Here is a 27,916-nt window from a genome sequence, read left to right as displayed (position 1 = left end):
AATAGTTATTTATAATACAAGTGCAGAAGGCATTGATATTCTTCCACGAGTTCAAAATTCAAAAACGAGCCACGAAGTGGCGAGTTTTGGAATGAACGAGTGGTAGAATGAGCCTTCTGTACGAGTATTATACATTATTTTCTCTAATCCATTGCATTTTTATTGAAATTAATGAAATATTTTCATAAATATCATTTAAAGATTTTTACATTGAAAAATGTTGGTTGGCAGAACTGATTTCTTTAAGGCAAATTTCAAATATATTGACAGTTGAAGCCGTGGCGGAAAGTTCGGAGTACCAACATATAATAATAAAATATAACCATGAAAACTGTGCGTTTCTGATATATTCTCGCACGATTTTGTTCTACAAGATGTGGAAGAATGAACGGAATAACCACAGAATCAGAGAAAAGTAATTACCCTCTAAGATCGCAGAACTTACATTATCCTATACATAAGTTATCTCTATCAGAAAAGCACCCATCTCATATGTGTATTAGATTGTACAATAAACTACCTGATAGGATTAAACAGTTGAATGATTTCAAGAATTTTTAGAAAAATTTCAGAGAGTATTTGATTGTTTTGGAACCATATTCTCTTTATGATTATTTGAGTTAATTTTAGTATTTTTGTAGATTTTGGCAATTTTGCACTTTTTCTTTTATGTATAGTACACTGTACAAGCATACTATGAAATAAAGAGTATTATGATTATCATTATTTTCATGCAGAATCACTTTCTGAAGTTTGTCGCACTTATTGAGTCACTAACATATTGTATTCTCTATGAATGTTCATAGGAGTTCACTAATTTAGAAGATACATTTCAAATGATGTATCATTCAATGACCTGAAGAGACTAGGTATTCATTATCCGTTTTTATTTCAATCAAACAAAATTTCCTATTTTCATAACTCTTAAACCATTGGACCTCATCTATCCTTAATCTCGATTTTTCTTACTGATAAATGTGCTACTTAATTTTGTCACAAAATTTTTTTTTAGAGATCTCAAACTATTGTGATTTTTTTTTCAATCTTCTAGTGAAGCAATCTTCAATATATCCTGTATCTACCCTTCAGCCATTGTTTCACAACTATCTGGTAAGTTTCGCTTCAACCAAACGAATATTTTGAGAATTATTGACCAAATAAAATTTCAAATCTCTATAACTCCCAAACCGTTGGACCTAACCTAACCTAAAAATCCCAAAAAAATCATACGAAGATCCCCACGTATGACTTAATCTCACCTGTCACAGACTCCGGATCAAAGCCGAAGCACAACAGAGATCAGCGGCTGTACGGAAATTCGCTCACATGACGCGTCCGAACTCGTGGACAGACCGCGTTGGAATGAGCCTCCAGCTTCGTTCTCGGTTGCTGCCGCGATCGGAACTGAAATTTGGGGAAAGCAGGAAAGCTGAAAATTCCCCTTCGCCGCCGCTAAGAGACCGTGTTGCCACGATGCCGCACCGTAAGAAGATAACAACCCTCCCATACCCCTATTTTCACTTCCTGGCTGCACCTTCTATCGACTTGAATGTCCTGCGGAGATAGCAGGATGATTGTTGTGTTCGCCTTTATTCCTGCCAGGAGGAAAACAATGCGTGGAGTGTAAATTAGGAAGCGAGATTGCTAGTTAGTCTCGTCTTGAGTTTTCGAGAGAAAAGGGTTTTCCATTAAGAGGTTCCAACAAAACGAGTATATTTGAAGAGAAATCAATGAATGGTTATTCCATTGTAAAGAAGAAGGTATGTCATTAATGATGGGAAACGATATCAGCCTTATGGACGCCATGGGATCATTAGCATAGACCTTATCTTTCACGTGGTCTTGAAAAAAAGTCTAAGGGTGTTAAATCATAAGATCTGGGTGACCAATTCTAATCACCTCTTCGAGAAATAACATGACCAGAATGTTTTTGCAAAAATGCCATTCTTTCGTTGCTTGTATAGCATGCAATGCTTTTAAGTTGAAAAAAACGCCGTCCACATCAATATCTTCCAGTTCCGACCATAAAAACATTAATCATGGTTATATAGCGCAATCCATTCACCATAACAGTTGCACCAGCCTCATTTCTGAATAAGTAAGGTCCACTCGCACCACCAGTCCAAAAATCGTACCAAACAGTAGCGCTTTGAGGATGGAGAGGCTTTTCAACCATTCTTGTATTTTTCAACTCCCAAATGCGACAATTCTGCTTATTAACGTAGCTTTCGAGATGAAAATAGACCTCATCACCGAATAGGGTTTTTCGATGAAAATCTGTATCACTTTAATGTTTTCAAAAACCCAATCAGCAAAGATACGATGTTGCTGGTGATCGACCACATTGAATTCTTGCTTATTTTGAAATTCAAAAGCCTTAAGGCTTAAGTTTAATGCAAAATTAGTATCATCTAATAAACTGTGAATAGAAATTTTAACAATAAGACGTACATCACTGATGAAATTCAATTTTTTCGCTAAGTTTTCGGGAACTTCAAAAACTTTTTCGCCTGAATATAATTGAATTTCATACACTATGGAATTTTATCTGTAATCATATTGCAAAATGGCGAATGCGCAGTTGAAATAGCAATGATTCCAATGAATAATCGAAACCACTCTCAAACGAATTGGTGAAACGCCCTTTTCGAATATTTTTTCAAAAAGCAGATGATCTTAGGCAGAAATGAATTATCGTGGAATGAAAATTAAATTAATTTAAGTTCATTCGTGAGATAATGAAGAGCGAGTGTTCAGAATAGACGTAGAAACAATAAAGGTAAACAAACACCTTCGTGTCACAAGTCATGTAATGTGTAATCTATAATTAAGTATCAAGAGTTAATTGCTTTATGACCCTTTGATCTGAAGCGCTCAGCTTCCACCGAGTGAGAAGGCTATCATCAAACGGTTAGAATTTCACAGTTACCAGACCGGATGTTTCAGAGATATTCCTCTTTTTTCGACTGGAATTTTCCGAGTTGCAGAATATTCGTACTAAATAAGGTAGAAAAAATATAAAACCGAGTTGGATATAATTGAAATATTCAAGGAAGCACTGAACAAAATGCAGGATTCGAAAATTGTCGATCTACTACGAGATTCATGATATACTATTTTCTTTCAACTGTATGATTTTTTGTTTCGCTGAAATTACTCCTCTTAATTTGATCTTCTAACTCATAAATTCATGAATTCTCACAGTAAGAGGTCCGTAGAAACCTATTTTTAACAAATTTCATTCTTTTCCTCCTAAAAATAGCTCCAGACGTTCATTATAAAAATCCAATAAAGAATAATGACAGCTAGTACGTAGAGTTTGTTACAGAAAACAATGGGTTTTCACCTAAACCTGTTTTTTTTTTGTTGCATAACAACACAATTCATTTCATCGATTGAACAGAGCTCAAATTATAAGTCGAAATGCGATTATTGGATTTACTGAATTCTCATCTCCCGCAAATAATTTCATCTCTAAGATTCCTAAATTCATTTGTCATTTTCAATCTGGAAACCTGAACAGAAGATCCTTAATCGAAAGTTTCAATGGATTAGGGCCTGAGGAAAAGCATTGGGAAGTAGGTATCGGTTTTCTTACCTTTTCTGTTTCTCAAACTTTCCACTCCATCTTCATCAATCATTCGGAAAAAAGAATATTGATTTTATACACGAAAAATTCAGTTATGTTCCGGTTATACTATTATGTATCTACTCGTATAGGGATTACAAAAAAGTAGTAGATTCAACAGGGTGAAAGGTTCCTTCAGGTCATTTTCTGAGCAAACTGCATCGGAAACGTACAAAATTACCGATCTCAGGCAATAATTGGAATCGCTGATCGGTAAAATATGCTCACCATTCGTATTTTCTGGTTAATACCGAATGTCAAAAGATACCTATCAAATTTAGGAATTATATCTGGAGATATCGAAGGTTCAGTAACGCTTCATTTGTGGTTTCTTGAAAAATGAATAGAAACGAGTTTGATGCATTGATAAAAGACTGTTTTGTTATGAGAAAAAATAATATGCGGGCAGAACATAATGAATACTCGTAGTCAATATCAATTGGAAGGATTTCAACCAAACATCGACCAAATCAATAAACCCTTAACTTTTATAATGGCATATTATTTCATGTCTGTATAACAATTTTTCAATTCCGTAAAAAGTAACTCCTCGAGCGGGACTCGAACCCGCAACATTCGAATCATTAACCCGGCGCTCCCATCAACTAAGTCACCGAGGAATTTTAATTTCGAGGAGGTAGTTTTTCCGAAATTAAAAAATTGTCTGTTAACCATCAAATATTATACTCTTATAATTGATTTCAGGCATCAACTAATTAACTTTCATACCGAAAATTGCAACTATAGGGTGTTTTTTTCGAGATATATAACTTTAAGTTGGCATTACTGTTCAAGATGGCTACCAATTTAACAGCTGTCAAGTGATTTATTCTCAGTTTGGTTTGGCAATTCATCATGAATAGACTCACGCCTGAACAACGCTTCCAAATAGTGCAATTTTATTTCGAAAATAATGGTTCTGTGCGGAATACGTATCGCGCACTACGTCCATTTTATTTTGTTTAGCGATGAAGCGCACTTCTGGTTGAATGGCTACGTCAACAAACAAAACTGCCGCATTTGGAGTGAAGCTAATCCTCAAGTGTATGTCGAAACACCGTTACATCCAGAAAAACTGACTGTTTGGTGCGCTTTATGGGCTGGTGGAATCATTGGTCCGTACTTCTTAAAAACGATGATGGCCAGAACGTTACAGTCAATGGTGATCGGTATAGAGCCATGATTACTAACTTTTGCATTCCTGAATTGAACAACCATGATGTACAGGAGCTGTGGTTCCAACAAGACGGCGCAACATGTCACACAGCTCGTGCCACAATCGATTTATTTAAAGACACGTTTGGTGACCGCCTAATTTCACGTTTTGGACCTGTGAATTGGCCTTCAAGATCTTGTGATTTAACACCGCTAGACTACTTTCTGTGGGGCTATGTAAAGTCATTATGGTCTATGCGGATAAGCCACAAACCCTTGACCATTTGGAAGACAACATTCGCCGTGTTATTGCCGATATACGGCCACAAATGTTGGAAAAAGTAATCGAAAATTGGACGTCCAGATTGGACTACATCCGAGCCAGCCGTGGCGGTCATATGCCAGAAATCGTATTTAAAATGTAATGCCACAAGATTATCTTGCTGATAAATAAAATTAATGTCAATCGAATAATCCATCGTTGTTTTATTGCAATTTAAAGTTCTATAGCTCTAAAAAAAAACACCCTTTTCCTTCATCCTGACCGATACGAAACATCCACCCCAAAAAAGGAGGGGAAATACAACCCGCCAAGACGGTCAACTCGGCAACGCAGGTTCCGCGTGCTTCGACCCAGTGGTTTCACTACATCGATGACGTCACGAGACGGAGTACGTTACGAGGCACGTTCCTCCCTTCTCTGCCCCTCCGTTTTCTGGCCCAAGTTTAACCCCCGGTAACCCACCACGAGGGAAGGGACTGATTGCTCTGTCTAGGAACATATTTGGAATGAGGTAACATACCAATTCGCTAATAAATTATTGTTACGACCCGGTATTTGTCCTTCGTTCGACCTTGATGGATTACACCCGGAGCGCCACCCCTCCGCAAGTTTTTTAATTAACTTGCATGAGAACGATGTCAAAGAATGGCGCTCCGGCGACTCTTTATCGAAGAATAGGGAAAGCTTCTCTTTGTGTCGAAAATAAGGCTATGAGGTAACGACTGAATGAACGTTTTAGAAGAATGCTTCAAGAATATCAATCGTTTCGTTGTCTCCTGAGCGTGTGTTTGAGTCTACGAGGTCAGCAACCACCTTGACATATTGAAGAATTAAAGGGTTTATTTGATATTAATAACGGGTATTATGAAGGGTTTTTCAATAAGAAGTTTCATTTTGATATTGAAAATAGCGAGGTTATTCTAATAGAAATCGATGGATTATCATTTTATTGTTGAGAGGAAAGTATGCCATCAATGATGGAGATGATATCATCCTTATAGCCGACAAGGCTACGGTTGTAGCACCATCTCCGTTTCATGGAATTTTAAATAACCAATTCGCACATTTGAGGCTTCATATCCTCGATAACTACACGATTTCCATCTTTTAGGTCTTGAATCGATTGTGGAGAATTTTCATATAAAGGGTGTTTATTTTAGAGCTGTAGAACTTTAAATTGCAATACAACTACGATGGATTATTCGATTGACATGAATTTTATTTATCCGCAAGATAATCTTGTGGCATTACATTTTAAATATGATTTCTGGCATAGGACCGCCACGGCTGGCTCGGATGTAGTCCAATCTGGACGTCCAATTTTCGATTACTCTTTCCAACATTTGTGGCCGTATATCGGCAATAACACGGCGAATGTTGTCTTCCAAATGGTCAAGGGTTTGTGGCTTATCCTCATAGACCAATGACTTTACATAGCTCCACAGAAATTAGTCTAGCGGTGTTAAATCACAAGATCTTGGAGGCCAATTCACAGGTCCAAAACGTGAAATTAGGTGGTCACCAAACGTGTCTTTCAATAAATCGATTGTGGCAGGAGCTGTGTGACATGTTGCGCCGTCTTGTTGGAACCACAGCTCCTGGACATCATGGTTGTTCAATTCAGGAATGAAAAAGTTAGTAATCATGGCTCTATACCGATCACCATTGGCTGTAACGTTCTGGCCATCATCGTTTTTGAAGAAGTACGGACCAATGATTCCACCAGCCCATAAAGCGCACCAAACAGTCAGTTTTTCTGAATGTAACGGTGTTTCGACATACACTTGAGGATTAGCTTCCCTCCAAATGCGGCAGTTTTGTTTGTTGACGTAGCCATTCAACCAGAAGTGCGCTTCATCGCTAAACAAAATAAAATTGACGTAGTGCGCGATACGTATTCCGCACAGAACCATTATTTTCGAAATAAAATTGCACTATTTGCAAGCGTTGTTCAGGCGTGAGTCTATTCATGATGAATTGCCATACCAAACTGAGAATAAATCACTTGACAGCTGTTAAATCGGTCGCCATCTTGATCAGTAATGCCAACTTAAAGTTATATACCTCGAAAAAAAAATACCCCATACATTATCGTGGCTCCAAAAAAAAATCTAAAGCTGTTAAATCATAAGATTTTGGATATTCGAACTGCAACCAATATACACTCATTAAGGACATCGAAGTTAAAATTTTCTTTTCATTCAATTCGAGAAAAATTATCTGTCGTACTCAGAATCCTATTAGTGATAGTGAATCCAACTTTGGACTCAGAGTCCTTTCATAACACAGATGAGAATCCGTAGTACGACGCTGTCCGGATTAATCCTGAACTCAGAAAACCGAATTGTTCGACAAAGTTCGAATCTATCGATCATAAAAGACGGCAATTTCACCGCCCGACATTTTGGACGCTTACCAAGAATTTACACATAGGAGGAAATCCAGGTGAAATTAGGGCGTCAGGTTCAATAAAGTCGGCTTAAAGAGTTCCAACGTCTATGAGCTAAGTCCTGATGGAGGATCGTGCCCGACCTTCTTAATTGAAATTTATGTGGGATCAGCACAGGGAAGTCGTTCTTTAAACCAAATCGGTTCTCGGATAGAAACGTGGGATATCTTTGATATTTTTTGAGGGTTGGTTTCTGCACTGAACTAATATTCACGATTTTTGAATTTTTTTCAAAGGACCCCGCACGTTTTATATGGGAAATGGCTTTCCGTGAATTCGGCTGAATTTTTGATATGTTGTAGTTCTTGATGAACAGATCAGAAGTGTCTATAGCCACAAAGCTCAAAAATGGACAGTTTTCGAGATATGGAGCTTTGAAAATGGATTTTTTGCAATTTTCGGGGTTTTGCTCATCAATCGGGGAGCTCTCGTTTCTGGTTTTGATGGAATTTGGATGTTCGGCGGCCAGAACCCGACTGAGAAATGATCTTCCTTGGTTATATTAGGCACCGCCATCGATAATTTTTTATACACCGCTCCACATTGGCTATGAAATGAGATACAAAATCCAGGATCTTCCATACATCTTTTCATGCCACAAAATGACGCCAGAATAATTCACATGACCGAGAAACGACATATTGTGAGATTTTTTTAAGAGAGACCATAATAACTGAATCCTCATATATCTGATGATCTCATACTAAACGTGCGGGGACCTTTCAAGTTTTTTCTTAAACTGTCAGATCTACGAAAAATCTAAAATTTACAGGATAACCTTCCATATTGCTTAAACACCACTGTGTACACCCGTACATATTTCGTTATAAACTCTTCGAACACCCCAAATTTTCTTCAGGTGAACGAGATCTCAGTGAAGGCTACCAGACGATGGAAAATCCGAAAATGAGAATATCACTTCGATAAAGTTCAGAGTTCGCGGGCTCCACGATCCCAGCATCCCATCGAATGAGAGACATTCATCATGACGCAGACAACAGCAACGATCTGAAAGGTCACAGCATCTTTCTTACATGTAGCAATGACGTCGAGAGGACTACAGGGGTAATTGAATTGGTATAGAACGAGAGATGGGTATCTTATTCAATTCGACGAAACGATCAGCTTATCGTTCATTCAATTATCCGATAATACGGAGTCAATTGCCATCGTCTGCCATATTCTGCTTATCCAGACGAAAGTAATTAGAGGTAAAAGTCATTAAATAATCGATAATGTGAATTGTACAGATCCGAATTCGTACTTGTTTCAGTTACGGCTCGTTTGATCCCATCAAATGGTTTCAGTTCATTATTTTCACCTATTATCTTTCGTAATCGCTCGAGAGGAAGAAATACTTAATCGCGTATGGAATTTTCAGTTTCACTGTCCAAAACAAACATTAAAATGAAACCTACCTAATATCTTGTTGATTGAGGACAAAATATAGTCATGATAAATTTGTTTTTGGTGCTTTCGATAGGGGGCGCTGAGTAAGAAGTTCATTGTTTTGTTCATTTTACTGCGAAATTTCAAATGTAATGATGAGATTTTTCAAACAGAAACAGAAATTCCATCAAATTTGCATGAAAACACCTGAAGGTCGCAAAGCGATAATTTCAGGCGTTCTGAAGTTATGGCCGAAAGAAGATATTCTTCAACTGATGCACTGCGAAAAATCAAATTGTGTTTTAAGTTCTGACAGAAACAGAAATCCCATCAAACTTGTATGAAAAAACCAAAAGGTCGCAAGGCGATAGCTTCAGGCGTTCTGGAGTTATGGACGAAAAAAGATATTCTTCAACTGATGCACTGAAAAACTAAATTGTGTCTTCTTTCGGCCATAACTCCAGAACGCCTGAAGCTATCGCTTTGCGACCTTTTGGTTTTTTCATACAAATTTGATGGGCTTTCTGTTTCTGTTAGAACTTAAAGATACAATTTGGTTTTTCGCAGTGCATCAGTTGAAGAAAATCTTCTTTCGGCCATAACTTCAGAACGCCTGAAATTATCGCTTCGCGACCTTCAGGTTTTTTCATGGAAATTTGATGGAACTTCTGTTCCTGTTGAGAAAATCTTATCATTACATTTGAAATTTCGGAGAAAAATGAACAAAACAATGAACTTCTGACTTAGCGCCCCCTATCAAAAGCAGCAAAAACAAATTTATCATGACTATATTTTGTCCTCAATCAACAAGATATTATCTTTCAGACGAGACCTAATTTGCTCAAAAATGTTGAGCCAAATTGAAGTTACAGGCGATTCAATCAGTCAGATTTTTCCCTTTCACCTACCCTTATTTGATGTCATAAAATCGAAAGTGGCAATTCAAAAAGATAGAGAATTTTTCAAGGATTACAGTGATGATATTTTTTCTTCAACTTCATATGAAATATTTTCGAGTAAAATTCATTTTTCTACTCGACGATAGCTATTACGCCCCCTAGCGGTAGAGGTATGAACTTCAAAACAATTTCCAGTGTGTTCTCTTGTTCACTTTAGTGGTAAAATTTTCCACCGCAAGTCTCTACGATGAGTGGATCCTGAGATATAGCCGCTTACCTCGCTTATTTGTCCACCCTGTATTGTATATGAAAACGTCGTGATGGAAAAAGTTACCGAAGTAATTCTCATCTTTCCATCCCCAAACCGAATCCAGAAGTTTATTTTTCCATTCAAATTTACAGTGGCTGAAATTGACTTCGTTAAATGTAGCGACGATTTCTATGCGCCACAACACAGAACCCAATTTTAATTCTAATTAATATTCGGCTACGATGTGGCCTTCGCGGAGATATCCCTTTTCAAATCTTCCCGAATACCAATAAGGTTTCATACTTTCTACCGTAATTAGAAGAGGCGAACACGTAAAATATCCGGGATTTCTTTCGCATTTCTGCGAACGTGTATAAGTTCGGCGAAAGCAATTTGGTAATTTAGATTTCTTCCCAACTCGTTCGACTTGAAGCTTTTCAAAGTATCCCCTGGCTGAAGGTATTTCAATGGGGAAGGGACCCCGGGGATTGCGAATTATGGTCAGTGAATTTTTTCTATAACTCTTTCAGAGAGAGTTCTTGATCCTGTTCGGAAATATTGCAATCTCATTTATTCAAAGGGGGCATTGGGCGAATATTTCGGAAATGCAACGTCTTTTCATTTTATAATAACGTTTCTTGTAATTAAGGTTGAAATACAGGATGATCCTTAATTAGAGGAATAACAGAAAATGGTAGATTCCTTGGGTAATTTTAAGAAAAAAGTCCTATAAACTTGGGCCGCAAACGATTTGTTTTGGAGGATATTTCTTGTAGTCTTTTTTTTTATAATGCTTAAACCAGTTCATCGAATCTTTATTATTCTTCGCTACAGATTGAGTCAATAAGTACCAAAACTTATAATTAATTTATTCATTACAGCTTACTTACTGGATTTTTATAATAATTTGGATTTTCCTAAGAACTAACGGGTGTTTTTTTTCGAGGTATATAACTTTAAGTAGGCATTACTGTTCAAGATGGCGACCGATTCAACAGCTGTCAAGTGATTTATTCCCAGTTTGGTTTGGCAATTCATCATGAATAGACTCACGCCTGAACAACGCTTGCAAATAGTGCAATTTTATTTCGAAAATAATGGTTCTGTGCGGAATACGTATCGCGCACTACGTCCATTTTATTTTGTTTAGCTATGAAGCGCACTTCTGGTTGAATGGCTACGTCAACAAACAAAACTGCCGCATTTGGAGTGAAGCTAATCCTCAATTGTCTGTAGAAACACCGTTATATCCAGAAAAACTGACTGTTTGGTGCGCTTTATGGGCTGGTGGAATCATTGGTCCGTACTTCTTCAAAAACGAAGATGGCCAGAACGTTACAGTCAATGGTGATCGGTATAGAGCCATGATTACTAACTTTTTCATTCCTGAATTGAACAACCATGATGTCCAGAAGCTGTGGTTGCAATTCAAAATTCTATAGCTCTAAAAAAAACACCCTTTATATAAGTTTCCGGAAAGGTATGTACTATTATCAGGAAAAAATGTAGCCTGATGAAGTCACAGTGTGGCGAAACAATTGTTGCTAACAATTAAATAATTCAGTGGAAATTATTTGTGTCATTTCATTTATAATGAATTTCTGCCAAGTGAGGACCGGATCCACTATATAAAAACGAGATACCTCGCTACGGAGGTGACCTCTACCTTCCTGAATTTAACACGAATAATATTCCACATTCTATTGAATGGGAGGGGGGGGAGCTCAATATCCCTCCCTTGAAAACAACGCCTAAATTCTGATCCGGCTCAGTTATTTTCTGGCACTTATATTTCTGGAGGAAAAGAAATAGCTAGTCCCCAGGCAACGCCGGTTCGAAGCGGTACAGATCGGAGGATAATCTGCCAAGTTTCACGCTTCCTCATTCTCCACCGTCATAAATCGTCCAGAGGATAAAAGGATGAAAAAGCGATTCAGTAGAAAATGTTGAGATTATAATTTTTTCCATTCGAAATCTGCGACCCGAAATGAAGTTTGAGAGTTGAAACGGAAAAAAAAACGGACTGTTTGCTGTTTATTTCCGCGTTTCCGTTGTATCGAATGAAAACAGATTGTTTTGACCGATTTGGAAGGGGTCATGAGAAATATATGGTATTCCAATAATAGATTTTATTTTGATGAAAAAAACGAGTATATTTTAAGAGAAATCAATAGATGTTTATTCATTGTGAAAAGGAAGGAATGCTATTTACGATATCAGCCAAATGGCCGCACCTGCTACGGTTGCAGCACCATATCATTTTATTGAAAATTTCCATGACCAATTCACACATTTGCTGCTCTATGTTCTCGATAACTTCACAAATTCCATCTTTAAGGTCTTGAATACATTGTGGAGCATAGACTTTATCTTTTACGCGGTCTCAAAAAAAAGTCTAAAGGTGTTAAATCAGAAGCTCTCGGTGGCCAATTGTCACCTTTTCGAGAAATAACACGGCCAGGAAACTTTTCTTGCAAAATTGCGATTGTTTCATTGCTTGTTCAACTCATAGCATCATCTTGTTAATTAGCGAAGATATGACGTTGCTGGTGATCGACCGGCTCGATTAAATAAACTTTAAAAGCCTTTTTATGTTTAATTATGAATCCTCAGCCTAAAACTTAGTTCGAGAAACTAAAAAGGAATCAAAAAAAGTTCGAAGTGTACCTGAATAATGCTTATATCTAACTTAAAACGCGTCAACGTTTCGATTTCATGTGCATCTAGCAGTGGCGGCTCGTGAGCTTTCATTCAGAGGAGGCCAAGCAAAAAAAATAGGTTTTTGACGTCCCAGAGAAGACAGTGACATTATTCAAAAATTTTTTCTAATTTTGAATCATAGCGGCTAATGAAACACAATAGCTTTTTAAAATTTCCCCTATTATCCGAATCTACACTTTCATCATGTCCTCTAAACGGCAATTCTTGAAAACAAAGGAACATAACTGCGTCAAATAATCTTTTCAAAATATCCCTGTTTTCTTTGACCTTTTCGTTATGATCTATGATAGTTTGCCTATGACCCTGATCAAGTGAATTTACAATATTGAGTTTTCCGAACAATTTAAATTTAATTGATGCGCCTAAATGAGATTTTGATCTGCCATGTCTTTCAATAGACCTCTGTAAATTTTTTAAATCCGAATACCCTAATTTTGACCACACATTGTTTTCTGAATCGTCGGAGGAAAGTAAACAAAACCAACAAAATAATTTATTCCGAACTGTACTTCCGGTCAGCCACTCGCATTTAGTGTACCATTGGACGCAGAAGGAACGATTATAGATAGATAGATAGGATTATGCCTGGAATTGACAATTAAATTTTGCATAGCAGGCTGAGGTGTTTTTGTAGTTTTGGTAATGAAAATTTTGTCATCGTAAGGCATTTGGCTGAACTTTTTAATCAAAATAAAATCTACAATATCTTCAGTAACTCTGAGTTCCCTACTGACACTATCATTTTCATTTCTAGTTTCCGACGTTTCCGTTTCCATTTTTCTCGATAAAATATATCTGAATAGCCAGCCAATATCCTTCCTTACCTACAAACTTTGCCGAACAATCCTAACACGAAACCACAAACAAGACGCCGAAAGGAATAAAAAGTACTGGCCTATCTTTATCTTTCCCTAATTCTTGCGCTAATAAACAGAAACAGCTGAGCTGACCCATCGTTAATCGCCGTGGATCATGTTCGGGCGCTTTCGGTCAACGGAGCCAGGGCCTCCGGCACGTGATATCCAGCTCGAATTTAGAGTGGCTGGAGCTTCGTATCGGGAGAAATTTGAAATTCTACGTTCAAGACAAACGCGACTAGAGAGGAATTGGGCCTCCGCGACCCGCGTCTGGAGTCTGCTGTATTCTTTAGCGCATCGCATGCCTGTAGTACGGTGCAGCGATGCGCAATCTTCTCAGTTTTGAAGTCTGTTGCGGAGAATGTATAAATATTGGGGTAAAAAGTATCCAGAAATTTGAATATTCTATTGATTTAGGTTAACATAATATAGTTGGACTTGAACTAAGAATTATAATGCGGTAAAATTTGGGGAGGCCCGGCCTCCTCTGCCTCCTCTGAGCGGCCGCCACTGGCATCTAGATTATTTGCATTTTCTCCCACAATTTCCAAGAACTATCTAACTGTGCAACTTGGGGAGTATTGGATCTGACTTGCTTCACGGAGATTGTCTCATAATTTTACAAAAATGACCTTGAAAGATTTTGAAAATGAAGACAGGACATCGAAATGGCTCTTATACAGCATTTAACCTTTCAACCCATGAGGTCGAGAAACATTCATTCCGATTTTGCATCCGATAAAGAAGATACATATGTCGTTATCTCCTTCATCAGATGCTATCAGAATGATATTTTTCTCGACCTTGATGGTGAATTTATGGGTTAAACGGTAAAAGGACCACCCGCTGCTACATCCATTACATAAAGAGGTGCTCTATTCGTGCCAACGGCCAAGATTATTAAGCTTTTACGTTAGGTTACGACAGCAATTACTTTTTCTCTTCGGTCCCCAACGGCTTCGCTAGGATGTTGTAGGTTTTGTGAAAAATTCTGTGGACCCGTGTGATTTTTATCGTTTGGTGATCAACACTGACTCGGAAGGGGCGTGGTTCGCCTGTACTTTATGGAAAGATCGATGAATCGATGTCTTCGTCTAACCGATATTCAGAAACCTAACAACTGGTTTATCATAGAGTCGGATATGTGGAAACAAGAACTTATTTTACTTTTAATCAGCGATATCAATCCTTCGTTTTCAGTTGCATAATTGTAAGAGGTATCCCGTTCTCTTTTGAGATAAAGTTTCATAGCCTTCGTGCTCTCTGGATCTGATTCCGTGTGATTTTTTTGTAGGAATGCGTTGAAGTTTCCGTTTGTTTCAATTAAGATCCATTTTACTTATAACGTTGAAGCGTGTATCTTTCCATGATTAAATGGTATGCTCTACTGAACACAAATGACATAAGAAATTTCAAAAAAGAGTACACATTAGAACCACTTCAAATTGTGAAGTGTGTTTTTTTTCAGAGCTATAGAACTTTAAATTGCAATATAACAACGATGGATTATTCGATTGACATGAATTTTATTTAACCGCAAGATAATCTTGCGGCATTACATTTTAAATATGATTTCTGGCATATGATATATGGTTGGCTCGGATGTAGTTCAATCTGGACGTCCAATTGTCGATTACTTTTTCCAACATTTGTGGCCGTATATCGGCAATTACATGGCGAATGTTGTCTTCCAAATGGTCAAGGGTTTGTGGCTTATCCTTATAGACCAATGACTTTACATAGCCCCACAGAAAGTAGTCTAGCGGTGTTAAATCACAAGATCTTGGAGGCCAATTCACAGGTCCAAAACGTGAAATTAGGCAGTCACCAAACGTGTCTTTCAATAAATCGATTGTGGCACGAGCTGTGTGACATGTTGCGCCGTCTTGTTGGAACCACAGCTCCTGGACATCATGGTTGTTCAATTCAGAAATGAAAAAGTTAGTAATCATGGCTCTATACCGATCACCATTGACTGTAACGTTCTGGCCATCATCATTTTCGAAGAAGTACGGACCAATGATTCCACCAGCCCATAAAGCGCACCAAACAGTCAGTTTTTCTGGATGTAACGGTGTTTCGACATACACTTGAGGATTAGCTTCACTTCAAATGCGGCAGTCTTGTTTGTTGACGAAGTCATTCAACCAGAAGTGCGCTTCATCGCTAAATAAAAACAAAGACGTAGTGCGCGATAAGTATTCCGCACAGAACCATTATTTTCGAAATAAAATTGCACTATTTGCAAGCGTTGTTCAGGCGTGAGCCTATTCATTATGAATGGCCAAACCAAACTGAGAATAAATCACTTGACAGCTGTTAAATCGGTCGCCATCTTGAACAGTAATACCAACTTAAAGTTATAAACCTCGAAAAAAAAACACCCGTTAGAAACAAACGTTCGTTATTGACATAAAAATATTTTGTTGGATATCATAAACTTCAAAGTTATTCGGACAATTTTTCCGCCTAGGATTTCCAAGCTATCGGAAGAAATTCAATAACCTATGCATATCATTTGAAAGAATTGGATCACACCTTTAATAATAACTTTGAAATTTTCCATACAGAAAATAAGAGCATAAGATTAACATTCTTAGAATCCCTAGAAATATAATACCCAAAATATTCTGTTGAATGAACAAACAGATGTTAACTCATCCCCTTTATTGAATTTCTTCCGATAGTTTAGAAATCCCAGGCGGAAAATTGTCCAATATAACTTTGAACTTTATGATATCCTATCCCCAGAAACTAAAATCTCAAATATCGCAGCTAAGTTCACGAATGGGCAAAATTCGACTAGGGGTTCCGTAAATAAATATGACCTTTTGAAATTTTTTCCATTTAATTCAATAACTGCAGGTAAAACCCATAAAAAATTTAGGAAAAATATCGAAAAATCCCAAGAATGTCGCCAGAAATGCATTTGTCAGTGCTGGAGTATCTAGAATCCTCAAAGTTGGCCCTGACTAAGGCAACGCCTAGCAAAGGAGTCAATTCTGCGTTGGAGCAGAACCCATCGAAGTTCTGATTTCTGATTCCCCATTGTTCCATTATTTGCTGTACGAGATTTCGATTACTCTTAGCACACTCTGATGAATTATGCTAATCCCTAGAACTTGGGGGTAAAGTGACCGCATCTCATGTATTAAGTTTGGTAAGGTATTCTGTTTCATAACTTTGAGCTTATTATACCACGAAAATACGATCCATAACAGCTTCGAAGGATTCAACTTTCGAAAGTTACCTGCAAGATCCAGGCACGTCAAGTTTAAACACGCGAACAAGAATGAATCTTAATACGTCAATAAAGTTTTCGTTTAAGGTTTATGGGAAATGAATATTAGATATGATCTGAATGTAATTTAGAAGTAACGAGGTCAGAAAAAAGTTCTTCATCAAGTTTGTGATTTCGAAAAAAAATTCAAACATGAACGTATGAATACGCGTACTGCATCATTATTTTTCGTCTGGTACAGTGCACCGTCATGAATATTGAGTTTCAATTTTCATTTGCGAAGTTACAAAAAAAAAACTCGTTGTTTTCGTTAGGTTTGAAGAGTTTCTTTGAGAAAGAAAATTCTACTGCATCATTATTTTTTGTTTAGTTCAGTGCATTGTAATAAATAACTCAATTTGCAATTGCAAAGTTGAAGCTCGACCCCATTCGTTGTATTATTATTTTTTTAACGAGGAGAGATGGCTAAATATGAACAAGAATTTCCTTTGACTTCAAGTATCGACCCAGACTGTATATTCAATTTGAAGCAGTTTCCATCACCCGAGAGAAAAAATATTCCAGCTATATTCTAGATTTTTTTATCAAGAAATCAATGTTAAAATAATATCATATTTGGTATCGTGAAATTTAGCAGAATATTATTTCTCCTATATAGAATAAATTGCATTACCTTGGAATCTTTGGCATAGTATAAACTTCGTCCTTTGAGCTTGAAATATCTTCTCCCCCATCTTTGGAATGAGGAGGTCTGCTTCAACAGATAACCTTCTTTGATGGTAGCCTGCAATAGAAAAAATAACGATGATATACCCAGAGAGTAAAATTTTATACTAAGTAAAATCTTATTGCATAATTGAATGATAAAGTATATATTTCAATCTCGAAATTAAAGAATTTGAAAGGATACTCATTTTCATTAGTATTTCATCAGGATTTTCAGCAGAATCAAATGAGGAAGTAAAACAAAAACGAATTTTTAGTTGGGTGAGGATTGATTATTTTAATTATTTTAGGAATAACTATCCTTATGCAATTGTTATATCATAATTCAATGAACAAAATATTACTTATTCAATTTCTTGAAACGTCTAACTCAAATATCATTTCTATATTCGATTTCCAATGTTTAACATTGCATTTCTAAAATAAAAGAACGTATTTCTGTTCATTCATTTTACATGCAGATGTAATTTCATACGGAAATTGAAAACTTTTTCATTCGAACGGTTGCAGGAAAGGCAAAAGTGAAAGATGCAATTCAATCTAATCCAAAGGAAATGAGAAAAGGTGAAGAAATTCAATTTTTATGATATTTCCACTTCGAAAAGAAATGAGATGGATTTGTTCTAGAGAAAGATAAAAATGGAGATAAGGTTAATTTAAAGGATAAAATGGGATAAAAATTTACGTAACTATCAACATTTCGAATATTTTTCATCATTCAACAAAATATGTACTGACAATTCTCGTTTATTTCAGAGAGAAACACTACAAATTCTACCAACCATTTTCAATTTAATTAATATTGTGTGATTTATATTGAAATTCAATTCAACAAAAAGCGGAGCTTGGCAAAATGGTGAATGCGTCGGTATCGTATTTCTTGGGACCTGCGCATTCGCCAATTTGTTTTCATTCAGTTCGCTGACTGGATAAAAACTTTTTATAATTTTCAGGAAGTTTTCATTCTGCAGTAAACTAAAATGAAAACTTTCGGGAGAAGTTACCCAACTACTGCTCAAAGTTTCATAACGATCGGATAAATGGCGTAGTAATACATAAACCACAAAAGTACATGACTCGAAAAATACTAATTTAATATTGAATATCATGAAAATCGTTTTAATAGAAGATCGAACTAATATAATGATTTCAATTTCGTGAAATATTAGTTTATGGTTTGTTGAGTTCTCAGACTGAGTCTACTTGAACGTAAAACACGAACATAGAGCTCCTTGAAGAACCGACTGAACGGTCAATCTAAATAAGAGAACAGACGAAATTTCAATTACACTTCAAAATTAATTTCAGATGCAGGAGAACCAGTACGGTTCGAGAAACTGAACTTTGGAATAATTGAATTTCTGTTTAAAAAAAAACACACTTTTAGACTCAATATTTAATCAAGGGAAAATTGGTTCTGGCAAATTGCTCGTAATTAATATTTCATAATTGCTCTTGGGGTAGTTTTGTTCGCTTCTGCAGGCTTGAATAAGAGATAAACTGCGGTGAACCTACTGAGAGTCCACAGAAGACTAGTTCGTTCATGTTTTTACTCTTTTCATATTTTGACGTAGGTTCTCGTTGGGAAATTTCCTTATGAAAATGTATAAGGGGTCTTTGAATTACCTCTTCATGATACTTTTTTTACGATTCTTATTAAAATTCTCTTGATTTTTTTTAGAGTAACTTTGGATCCTTCTTCAAAAAAACAGTATCATTCTGCTCCTTTTTTGTGATGGCGAATATAACGGATGTTTTTTTAGAGCTATAGAACTTTAAATTGCAATGAAACAACGATGGATTATTCGATTGACATGAATTTTATTTATCCGCAGGATAATCTTGTGGCATTACTTTTTAGATATGATTTGTGGCCTATGACCGCCACGGCTGGCTCGGATGTAGTCCAATCTGGACGTCCAATTTTCGATGACTTTTTCCAACATTTGTGGCCGTATATCGGCAATAACACGGCGAATGTTGTCTTCCAAATGGTCAAGGGTTTGTGGCTTATCCGCATAGACGGATGACTACATAGCCCCACAGAAAGTAGTCTAGCGGTGTTGAATCACAAGATCTTGGAGGCCAATTCACAGGTCCAAAACGTGAAATTAGGCGGTCACCAAACATGTCTTTCAATAAATCGATTGTGGCACGAGCTGTGTGACATTTTGCGCCGTCTTGTTGGAACCACAGCTCCTGGACATCATGATTTTTCAATTCAGGAATGAAAAAGTTAGTAATCATGGCTCTATACCGATCACCATTGTCTGTAACGTTCTGGCCATCATCGTTTTTGAAGAAGTACGGACCAATGATTCCACCAGCCTATAAAGCGCTCCAAACAGTCAGTTTTTCTGGATGTATTGGTGTTTCGACATACACTTGAGGATTAGCTTCACTCCCAATGCAGCAGTTTTGTTTGTTGACGTAGCCATTCAACCAGAAGTGCGCTTCATGGCTAAACAAAATGAAATGGACGTAGTGCGCGATACGTATTCCGCGCAGAACCATTATTTTCGAAATAAAATTGCACTACTTGCAAGCGTTGTTCAGGCGTGAGTCTTTTCATGATGAATTGCCAAACCAAACTGAGAATAAATCACTTGATAGCTGTTAAATCGCTTGCCATCTTGAACAGTAATACCAACTTAAAGTTATATACCTCGAAAAGAACACCCGTTATTTAGCGGTGCTTTATTAGTAGATACCCATCTTCAAAGCATTGAGCTGTAACAGCGCGGTTAGGTATTTTTTCAATACTCTGCTCTTATTTTTTAGCTCTGCTCAATTTTTTTTTTGGTAGCGCTGTCAACACGAAAATTCCTTTTCAAATTTGAAAAATTATCCTGCTTACGAATTGAATTTGAGTGTCTCCTGCCAAAATCATCCAGTTGTGTAGATATAGGGGTGCGAGAATCCTTTTCCTATTGAAAATCTACTGCGTACTATGGGAAAATTTGAAATATTAATTTTTGTAGGTTTTTGTGGGTTGTGTTTGTTTTGTACACGATTATCTCGAAAACAGTACATTTTATGAAATAAATTCAGGAGAACTCTGTTGATTTCAAAATGAAATAATTTTCTGGAAAAAACAGACAATTGTGTAGATTTTCAATAGGAAAAAGATCGTTGCATCCCTATATCTTCGCCACTGGATGATTTTGGCAGGAGATACTTACCTAATTTGAAACATTGTAGTATCTAGATTTCAATACCCAAAAATGAAAACAAAGAATTTAATAATACTAGAGTTATAAGTGAAAACTAATTTTTTTTCAAACACCCTGTATCACGAAAAAAAAGCTTTTTAGGATATATGATTATATGAACTTTTTTCATGTGAAAAGTTGTTCTATCCAACGCTCAAATGATTGAAGTAAAATCTTGACCATTCTGTATATTCGGGGACGAGCGCTCAAAACACAATATTCATTCACTCATATTCCAACGAAAACGATGAATAACGCATCACGTGATGTTTATTCCATCATAAAGATTAGGCGGAAACGAGGAAATCTCATACCTTCATCCAATTGTTCGGTCCCTTTCTTGGCAAACTTGGACCGCCTGATGACGTCCCGAATGTGGGACAGAACGACAGACAATCCGTATTCCCGCGTAGCATTATGGAATTAAACTGGATAACCGGCAACGGAATGATCCTCTTACTACTTCCCGAAGTTGCCGGCAAACTTCTCCAAACTTTTACGATCACAAACTGCAGAAACAACCGATGTCAAACAAGAAAAATCGCCAGCGGCAAGAAAAAGAAAACGAAACCTCATAATTCCCTCGGCCGAATTGATATCAGCGCGTTTAACAAGCGAATATCGGTGTAAGCAATCTGAAAACAAGAAATACGAAGGTGCACTCTGTACGTTTGAATTTTAAGTGCATGCTGTAATCGGCCTTGAAACTACCTACCTACTTCTTAATTGTAACTTTTATTTTCATCTCGATTCTAGTTTGACGAGTTCGTTTATTCTACCTTTTTTACTGCTGAATTCCCAGCGAAACATAAGAATTTATTGTCTTTTAATTGGCCTTTTTTGAATACAATGTGGGTCAAACTCTTCGCATTGTTTCATCTTCACACAGTATATTGTTTCTTTTTTCTACCGTACATTTGATAATTGGCTTAGGTAGATTTAATTTGCCTAATTTAATAAAGTACTCATTGACTTCATTTTATCTTTGAAAATCTTGAAATTTTGTTTTTATATAGTATCTATTTCTCGTTTATGTGAGAAACAAAGTGGAATAACTCGATGAAGCCAAAAAAAAATGGTTAATCGCTTCAGACAACTAGCTCTACAAGACACGTCAAATTGCTGAGTAGTGGTTCATATAGGGGAGTTGACGAAATTCGAAATCATTTGGATTTCATTCATGGCCTACATGATTATTGATCTAATTACTACTCGAATTTGATTTGAATGTTAAGGGGTTTCTTGTTTTTAAGGATTTTAAAAGAAAGAGTTTGAGTGTTTTATCTCGCTAGTCTCTAGAATCTAAAGCGGTTGAAAGAGACCCATGTTCAGGAGTGGAGGAATGCAGGTTCGAAAGGAAAGGGAAAGTCTCTAGAATCCACATGAACAAATCACTCTACTATAGCACAAAATCCATCAAATGAAGAGGTTTCATTTTGAATTCGAAAAGTATTCCTATTTTTGCTTTTGTTATTTTTCCACAATATATGATTTTCCAATAAGATTGAAGCTGTCATCTTTTGGCATTTGGCAAATAAAAACTACGCCATTACTAAAAATGGAAGATACACGTTTCAACAACGTATTGAAATTATTAAAATCCACAACAAGAATGGTGAAAATGTTGCAGTCACAGTTCGCAAAACTAAAAAGCACTTTTGGGTCTTTGTGAAATCGTGTGAGTCGCTCAAGAACAACTGAAAATATTGCTACTGTAGCCCGTAGTGTTGACAAAAACCCAGGTTTGTCGATTTATCATCGATCTTGAAAATTAGGCTATGAATAATGATTTTTTTAAGGTCGGAATTTGAAGATATTGATGTGGACGACGTTCATTCTTGCCGAAATAGAAAAGAAAGTGAAAATCTTCGAAATTGTTCCTTTCACAGATTCAAGTTCATTCAGACTTTTCTGATCATTTTCAATTCATACTTTCTTTTGTAATTGTATTGTTTGTTATTCTTTATGTCTTTCGAAGAAGAATGTTCAACTTCTCATACTTCCTTCTCGTAGATCTGAAATGAGCGCTCATCAACATAGCTAACATATCCATTGAATACTATATATAATTCCTTACTCGAGTCACTATGTATAGATCAATAACGGCAATTCCTATTGTAATCTCGGAACAGAATCTATAAATAACTGTTTACTCTTAGTCATATTTCATCATACATCTTTCAACTAAGAAAGTTCAAGATGAAATCTCCCCAAAATATAACAGGCGTTATCGATCTCATGGAGTGGAGTTTAAATATAAATGCACGTGATTTCACTTGCCACCTGTTGACTGCTGTCAAGACCAACCTACCTGTAGAACTCTTTCCCTTCCAGGAATACAGGTGAAAAACATGCCAATTATTGGAACATACAATATAATCAAAATAAAAAAATGTACAAAATTCGTTCAAATAGGATGCGTATTCACAAAATAATCATCAGGATTGAGGAGCACCATCCTGCAGGATTGATTCGCTAGGATGACCTAGATGTTGAAGTGTTAAGATCCAGGTGACTACAAGACAGGATTTAATAAAACAACAACAAGCTGATTACACATGAAGAGTTTAGATACCGAAACAGTTGAAAAAACGAAGCCATATACATAAATCGGTAGCAAAATCTGATGTATAGAGTCAACGAAACATAAAAACAACAATAACAACATTCTCGAAATGCTGGAACCAATAAACCGATCTCATGCTGGTTTCAACTGGCACAAACACAAATTTTTTTCTGTAATCCTACCAGTCGTCTGATTTCTCTGTTCGTGGAAAGTCTACGTCTATGAAACGTCGCCTGAACACTTTCACCGGTTTCACCTTCACTTTCTGAGGATTCCTCCGGTACAGGGGACGTCCTGCCCAAATATTTCGCACTTCTGGCCGACGTGCCTGCCATTCTACAACCGCCTTCGACGAAATGCAGACATTCTGGTCTTTTTGTGCATGAAAACATGCAGCGAGATAATAGAAAATCCCGTACGGTTGTTTCGCGCCCGCGACGCCAGATGGCGTGACGTGTAATTGGGTCAGTGACCTGGCCTTAGATCGCAGATGGCCAGGGAAAAAGGAAAACATTGTCGGGCTGCTGCAACTGAGAGATCTTGGGGGAACGCGACGGTGCGCTAACTTGAATTATCGATCTGTTTTCCTTATAATGGGTGTCCCAATTTAACAACACGGAAATAGAACGGCCCGAAACAAAGACGCGGTTTCGTCTAGGTGGAATTCCTCGCTGAAATATACAGGGGGTCCCAATAAGAGGTTTCATTTTGCTGTAAGAACAACGAGTACCTATATCTTCAGAGAAATCAATGGATTTTTATTTCATTGTAAAAAAATAGATATGGTATTAACGAGATCAGCCAAATAGCCACCATGGCTACGGTTGCAGCACCATACCCTTCTCATGAAATTTTCCATTACTAATTTTTATACATTTTCAGCTTTATGTCCCAGAAAAGTTCACCAATACCATTTTTAAGGTCTTGAATCGATTGTGCAACATTGACCTTATATTTCACGTGACTCCAAAGAAAATAGTCAAAAGGTGGTAAATCACAAGATCTCGATGGCCATTTTAATAATCTCTTGGAGAAACCGTAACAGTTACACCAGCCTCATTTTCGAATAAGTAAGGTCCGCCGCCCAAAAACCGCACCAAACAGTGACATGTTGAGAATGGAGGGACTCTTCAAAGATCATTCTTGGATTTTCCGAGCCACAAATGCGACAATTGTGCTTTTTAACGTAGCATCCGAGGTGAAAATGGGACTCATCACTGAAGATGATTTTTCGATGAAAATCCAGATCGTTCTGATGAATTTCAAGGCTCGCTTGCGCTCTCTCCCTCCTAAATATACCTGCGCACCTCCTCCCCTGTTAGGTCGGTGCTGGTAGGGGAGTATGTAGTGACTATGTCTGCTCAAGAGATGGCGTTAGGGGTGTCGCGCTTCACTTTACTTTGGCCCCAGCGGATTTATATGGGTCGCCGCGTTGCAGCAGAGTCATCTCTCCGCAATTGTGTAAGAAGGTTTTTCTCTGACAAAAATCGCTGGATTGGCGTCCAGATGGCAGGCTATTCAAAATCAAACCTCTTATTGGAAACCCCACCCACATGCTTAACGCGTTCGAGAGATGTCACCAAGAGTGAATCTGTTAGAACTTGGGTTAGCTAACAACGACTTTTTTGTTGGTATTTTTAAATAAAAAAATACACGTGATGAAATCTATTGCGCTTCGAATTAACATGTCTACATTTCACATCAAACTCCGATACCGTTCATCTAGTAAATAATGAATTTATATCAACAGATATCAAAGTGTACCTGACTATCGATTGTCAGGACAAAGGAAGAGGAATACTGAATAATTCGTCCTTTCGATGCCGTACCCATTCATTGAACTAATCCGTACGGCAATTCACTGGTCAAATCGACATACCTGAATAGGTTTGCATACAAACCTATTTGAGACGGCAGGATTCATTCATTGTGCTCGATCAGTCGCGTATGAAATTGTTGGAATATCCAATTCCCGCTGCTAAAATCACGAACGGTGAATAGAATATGCAGCAAAGTGCACAAAGGCTTGCTCCGGTTTAATGATACCGCCTCGATTGTATGGGAACGCATTGATGGACAATTGATGAACGTCCTTTTAGAATTTATTCTTTCACTTTCTTCTGGAGTATTTTCATTCAAGGAAAAGGAATCGACGAGCTATGATCCAGCGAGGTTATTTATGAATGAATTCAGAAAAGTGGGGTAATCGAAGAATACGATAATCTTCAGAATTATTAGGTTTCCAGAGAACTTGATTAGTTTCTGTGATGAATGTGTTGGATGTCTAATTCACATCTGATTTACTAATTGTGTGGTTCACCAATTTCACCACAGAATATATTTCTAAGAGATATATTCCATGGATGTCTATGTTAACTAATTTTACCACAGAATATTATTTCTGAAAAATATATTCTATGGTTGTCTATGTAATGTTCACCAATTTAACCACAGATTATTATCTCTAAGATATATATTCTATGACGAAATTGGTAAACATAGACAACCATAGAATCATGTTTATTCAGATCTTAATCTCTAGGTGATATATTCTATGAATTTCACTGGAATCGAACAAATGCACAAGTGCATCAAAAATACCGATAATTTTGCATGACAGCGTGTTGTCATAAATAATATATTTCCTACTAGCGTAAATAAATCACTTTCGTCCTTTTCGTTTTTTTTTTTCGTTTTGATACCGACTGATGTTATAAGAAATTATATTTTTGTGCACTCAGCCGCAGAAACGTTTGAATTTGATGATTGGTGCATAGAGACAAGCCAAAATGTTATTATTGATGCGACTCTTTAATATTTGCGTGCGGAAAAGTACTACTTTCCAAACGTCAATGCGTGTGGAAAGTGATACTTTTGGAACGCTAGTAGGAAAAGTATCTTTCTGCACTTAACTGCTTTATATTATGTAGATGAGGAAATACAATAGATGGCTTTCAGATAAATTTTGCTCACAGAGAAATGACATCGAATCATAGGCCTAATATTAAATTTGATATTTGGTCTATGCATAGAATTAATATTTTTCAAAGCAGATATAATATTATTTTATTCTATGGTATTTTATAGTAGATATTTTGTTTTTTGAGGTTACCGCCATAAAAACAACATAACCTCACTTTTGAAGTCTTTAAAATATAATCATTGATATGGCTCATCCAAATGAAATTTCTTACAGAGATTTGAATCCTTTCGAAGGAATGATTATTGAGGAAGATACGATCTTATCAGAACTTGAAGGACGAGCACCATGTCCCAAATGCAATAAGTCAAGAAAATACTATTGCTATAGCTGTTTTGTTCCTATAGCAGAATTGACTGGCAAAATTCCCTACGTTAAGGTAGCAATCAGTTCATTTTCGAATCAGTTTGGTTCATAAAACTCATGAGTTGATTGATTCATTTTATTGCATTTTCAGCTTCCGATTAAAATTGATATAATAAAACACAAGCACGAAATTGATGGGAAAAGTACTTCTGGACATGCTGCTGTATTGGCACCAGATGATGTAAAAGTTTATACCTACCCACATATCCCAGATTATACAAAAGAAAAAGTTGTTTTGGTGTTTCCTAGTTCGAATGCAATCACTATACCTGATTTACTAAGGCACGACGATTATCAAGATCTTTTGAATTTCAAACGACAGCCATTAGAAGACATACCAGAAGGATACAACAGATCAACTCTCCTCAAAAAAATTAATACAAACCAAGAGGTCAAATTTGAAATTGTGGATAAATTACCAATTGAAAAAGTGGTGTTCATTGATAGTACATGGAATCAAAGTAAAAGCATCTTCAAAGATCCTATTATAAATAAAATTCCATGTATAGTTATATCCAACAGAATTTCCCAATTCTGGAGACATCAGAAAGGAAGCCCTAGATGGTATTTAGCCACAATAGAAGCCATTCATCAGTTTTTAATCGAAGTTCACCTTCACAAGTGGGGCTTGGACAAAGATTATAAAGGCATATATAATTGCTTCAGTGAAAACACATTTACAAACTTGGAAAATTTGTATAATCTGAACGAAAATGCTTATAGGGGACAATATGATAATTTATTATTTTTCTTCAAGCATATGTATGGCTTAATTCATACATATTATGATCACAAGGATCTTTATGCCTATAAAAGACGAATGATGTGAAAATATTTCATATCCTAAAAAGATATAAGGTTATGAAATCGTTTTAAGGGAAAACGGAGATGTATACTTTGAAAGTTATCAGGTTATTATTGTATATTACAAATTAAAGTATTGAACTTGTTATTCCTGAAACACTATGATTTTGCAAACTGAATTGAATACTTTAATATAGAAATATTATTAAAAATGTTGGATCTAAAGTATTTTATATGCAAAATTAAAACATAATTGTACAATAAGTATTTGTATTAAAAAAATTGAATTAATATACCTTGAGTTGTTTTATTAGTTGTGACAAGAATTATACTCAGAATAGATTATTAATTTCTCATTACTAATTAATTTATTGTTGAAAATATTAAATA

The 27,916-nt window shown here is 36.5% G+C and overlaps 2 protein-coding genes across 7 annotated transcripts in view; one reads left to right on the top strand and one right to left on the bottom strand.

The window, feature by feature from the left end:
- LOC123678788 (diacylglycerol kinase eta) overlaps positions 1-27,916 on the bottom strand; it is an 85,859-nt gene that overhangs the window by 54,133 nt on the left and 3,810 nt on the right. For 2 of the 6 annotated variants that reach the window (XM_045616005.1, XM_045616006.1), the window contains exons 1-2: positions 23,559-23,832; positions 17,546-17,656 (exon numbers count right to left, since the gene is read on the bottom strand). In XM_045616005.1, the coding sequence (XP_045471961.1) occupies positions 17,546-17,656; positions 23,559-23,768 (321 nt within the window). In that variant the 5' untranslated portion in view covers positions 23,769-23,832. Of the gene's footprint in view, positions 1-1,259; positions 1,411-17,545; positions 17,657-21,124; positions 21,460-23,558; positions 23,833-27,916 lie in introns of those variants that run through there. The other 4 variants (XM_045616007.1, XM_045616008.1, XM_045616010.1 and 1 more) reach the window with 3 other exon arrangements.
- Positions 26,465-27,821, top strand: LOC123678793 (tRNA-uridine aminocarboxypropyltransferase 1). Its single transcript, XM_045616016.1, has 2 exons — positions 26,465-26,735; positions 26,814-27,821. Exons 1-2 carry the CDS (start codon positions 26,544-26,546, stop codon positions 27,549-27,551), a joined length of 930 nt encoding a protein of 309 aa, XP_045471972.1. The 5' UTR covers positions 26,465-26,543; the 3' UTR covers positions 27,552-27,821.

The sequence above is a fragment of the Harmonia axyridis genome, chromosome 4 (assembly GCF_914767665.1).
Source record: "Harmonia axyridis chromosome 4, icHarAxyr1.1, whole genome shotgun sequence".
Taxonomy (NCBI): domain Eukaryota; kingdom Metazoa; phylum Arthropoda; class Insecta; order Coleoptera; family Coccinellidae; genus Harmonia; species Harmonia axyridis.
This window is presented reverse-complemented; position numbering and strand designations above follow the sequence as displayed.

Excerpts from the sequence above, each read along its gene's own strand:
- LOC123678793 (XM_045616016.1), top strand. The coding sequence starts at position 26,544 with ATGGCTCATCCAAATGAAATTTCTTACAGAGATTTGAATCCTTTCGAA. Across the intron at positions 26,736-26,813 it reads GCAAAATTCCCTACGTTAAG|CTTCCGATTAAAATTGATAT; the intron begins GTAGCAATCAGT and ends TTGCATTTTCAG.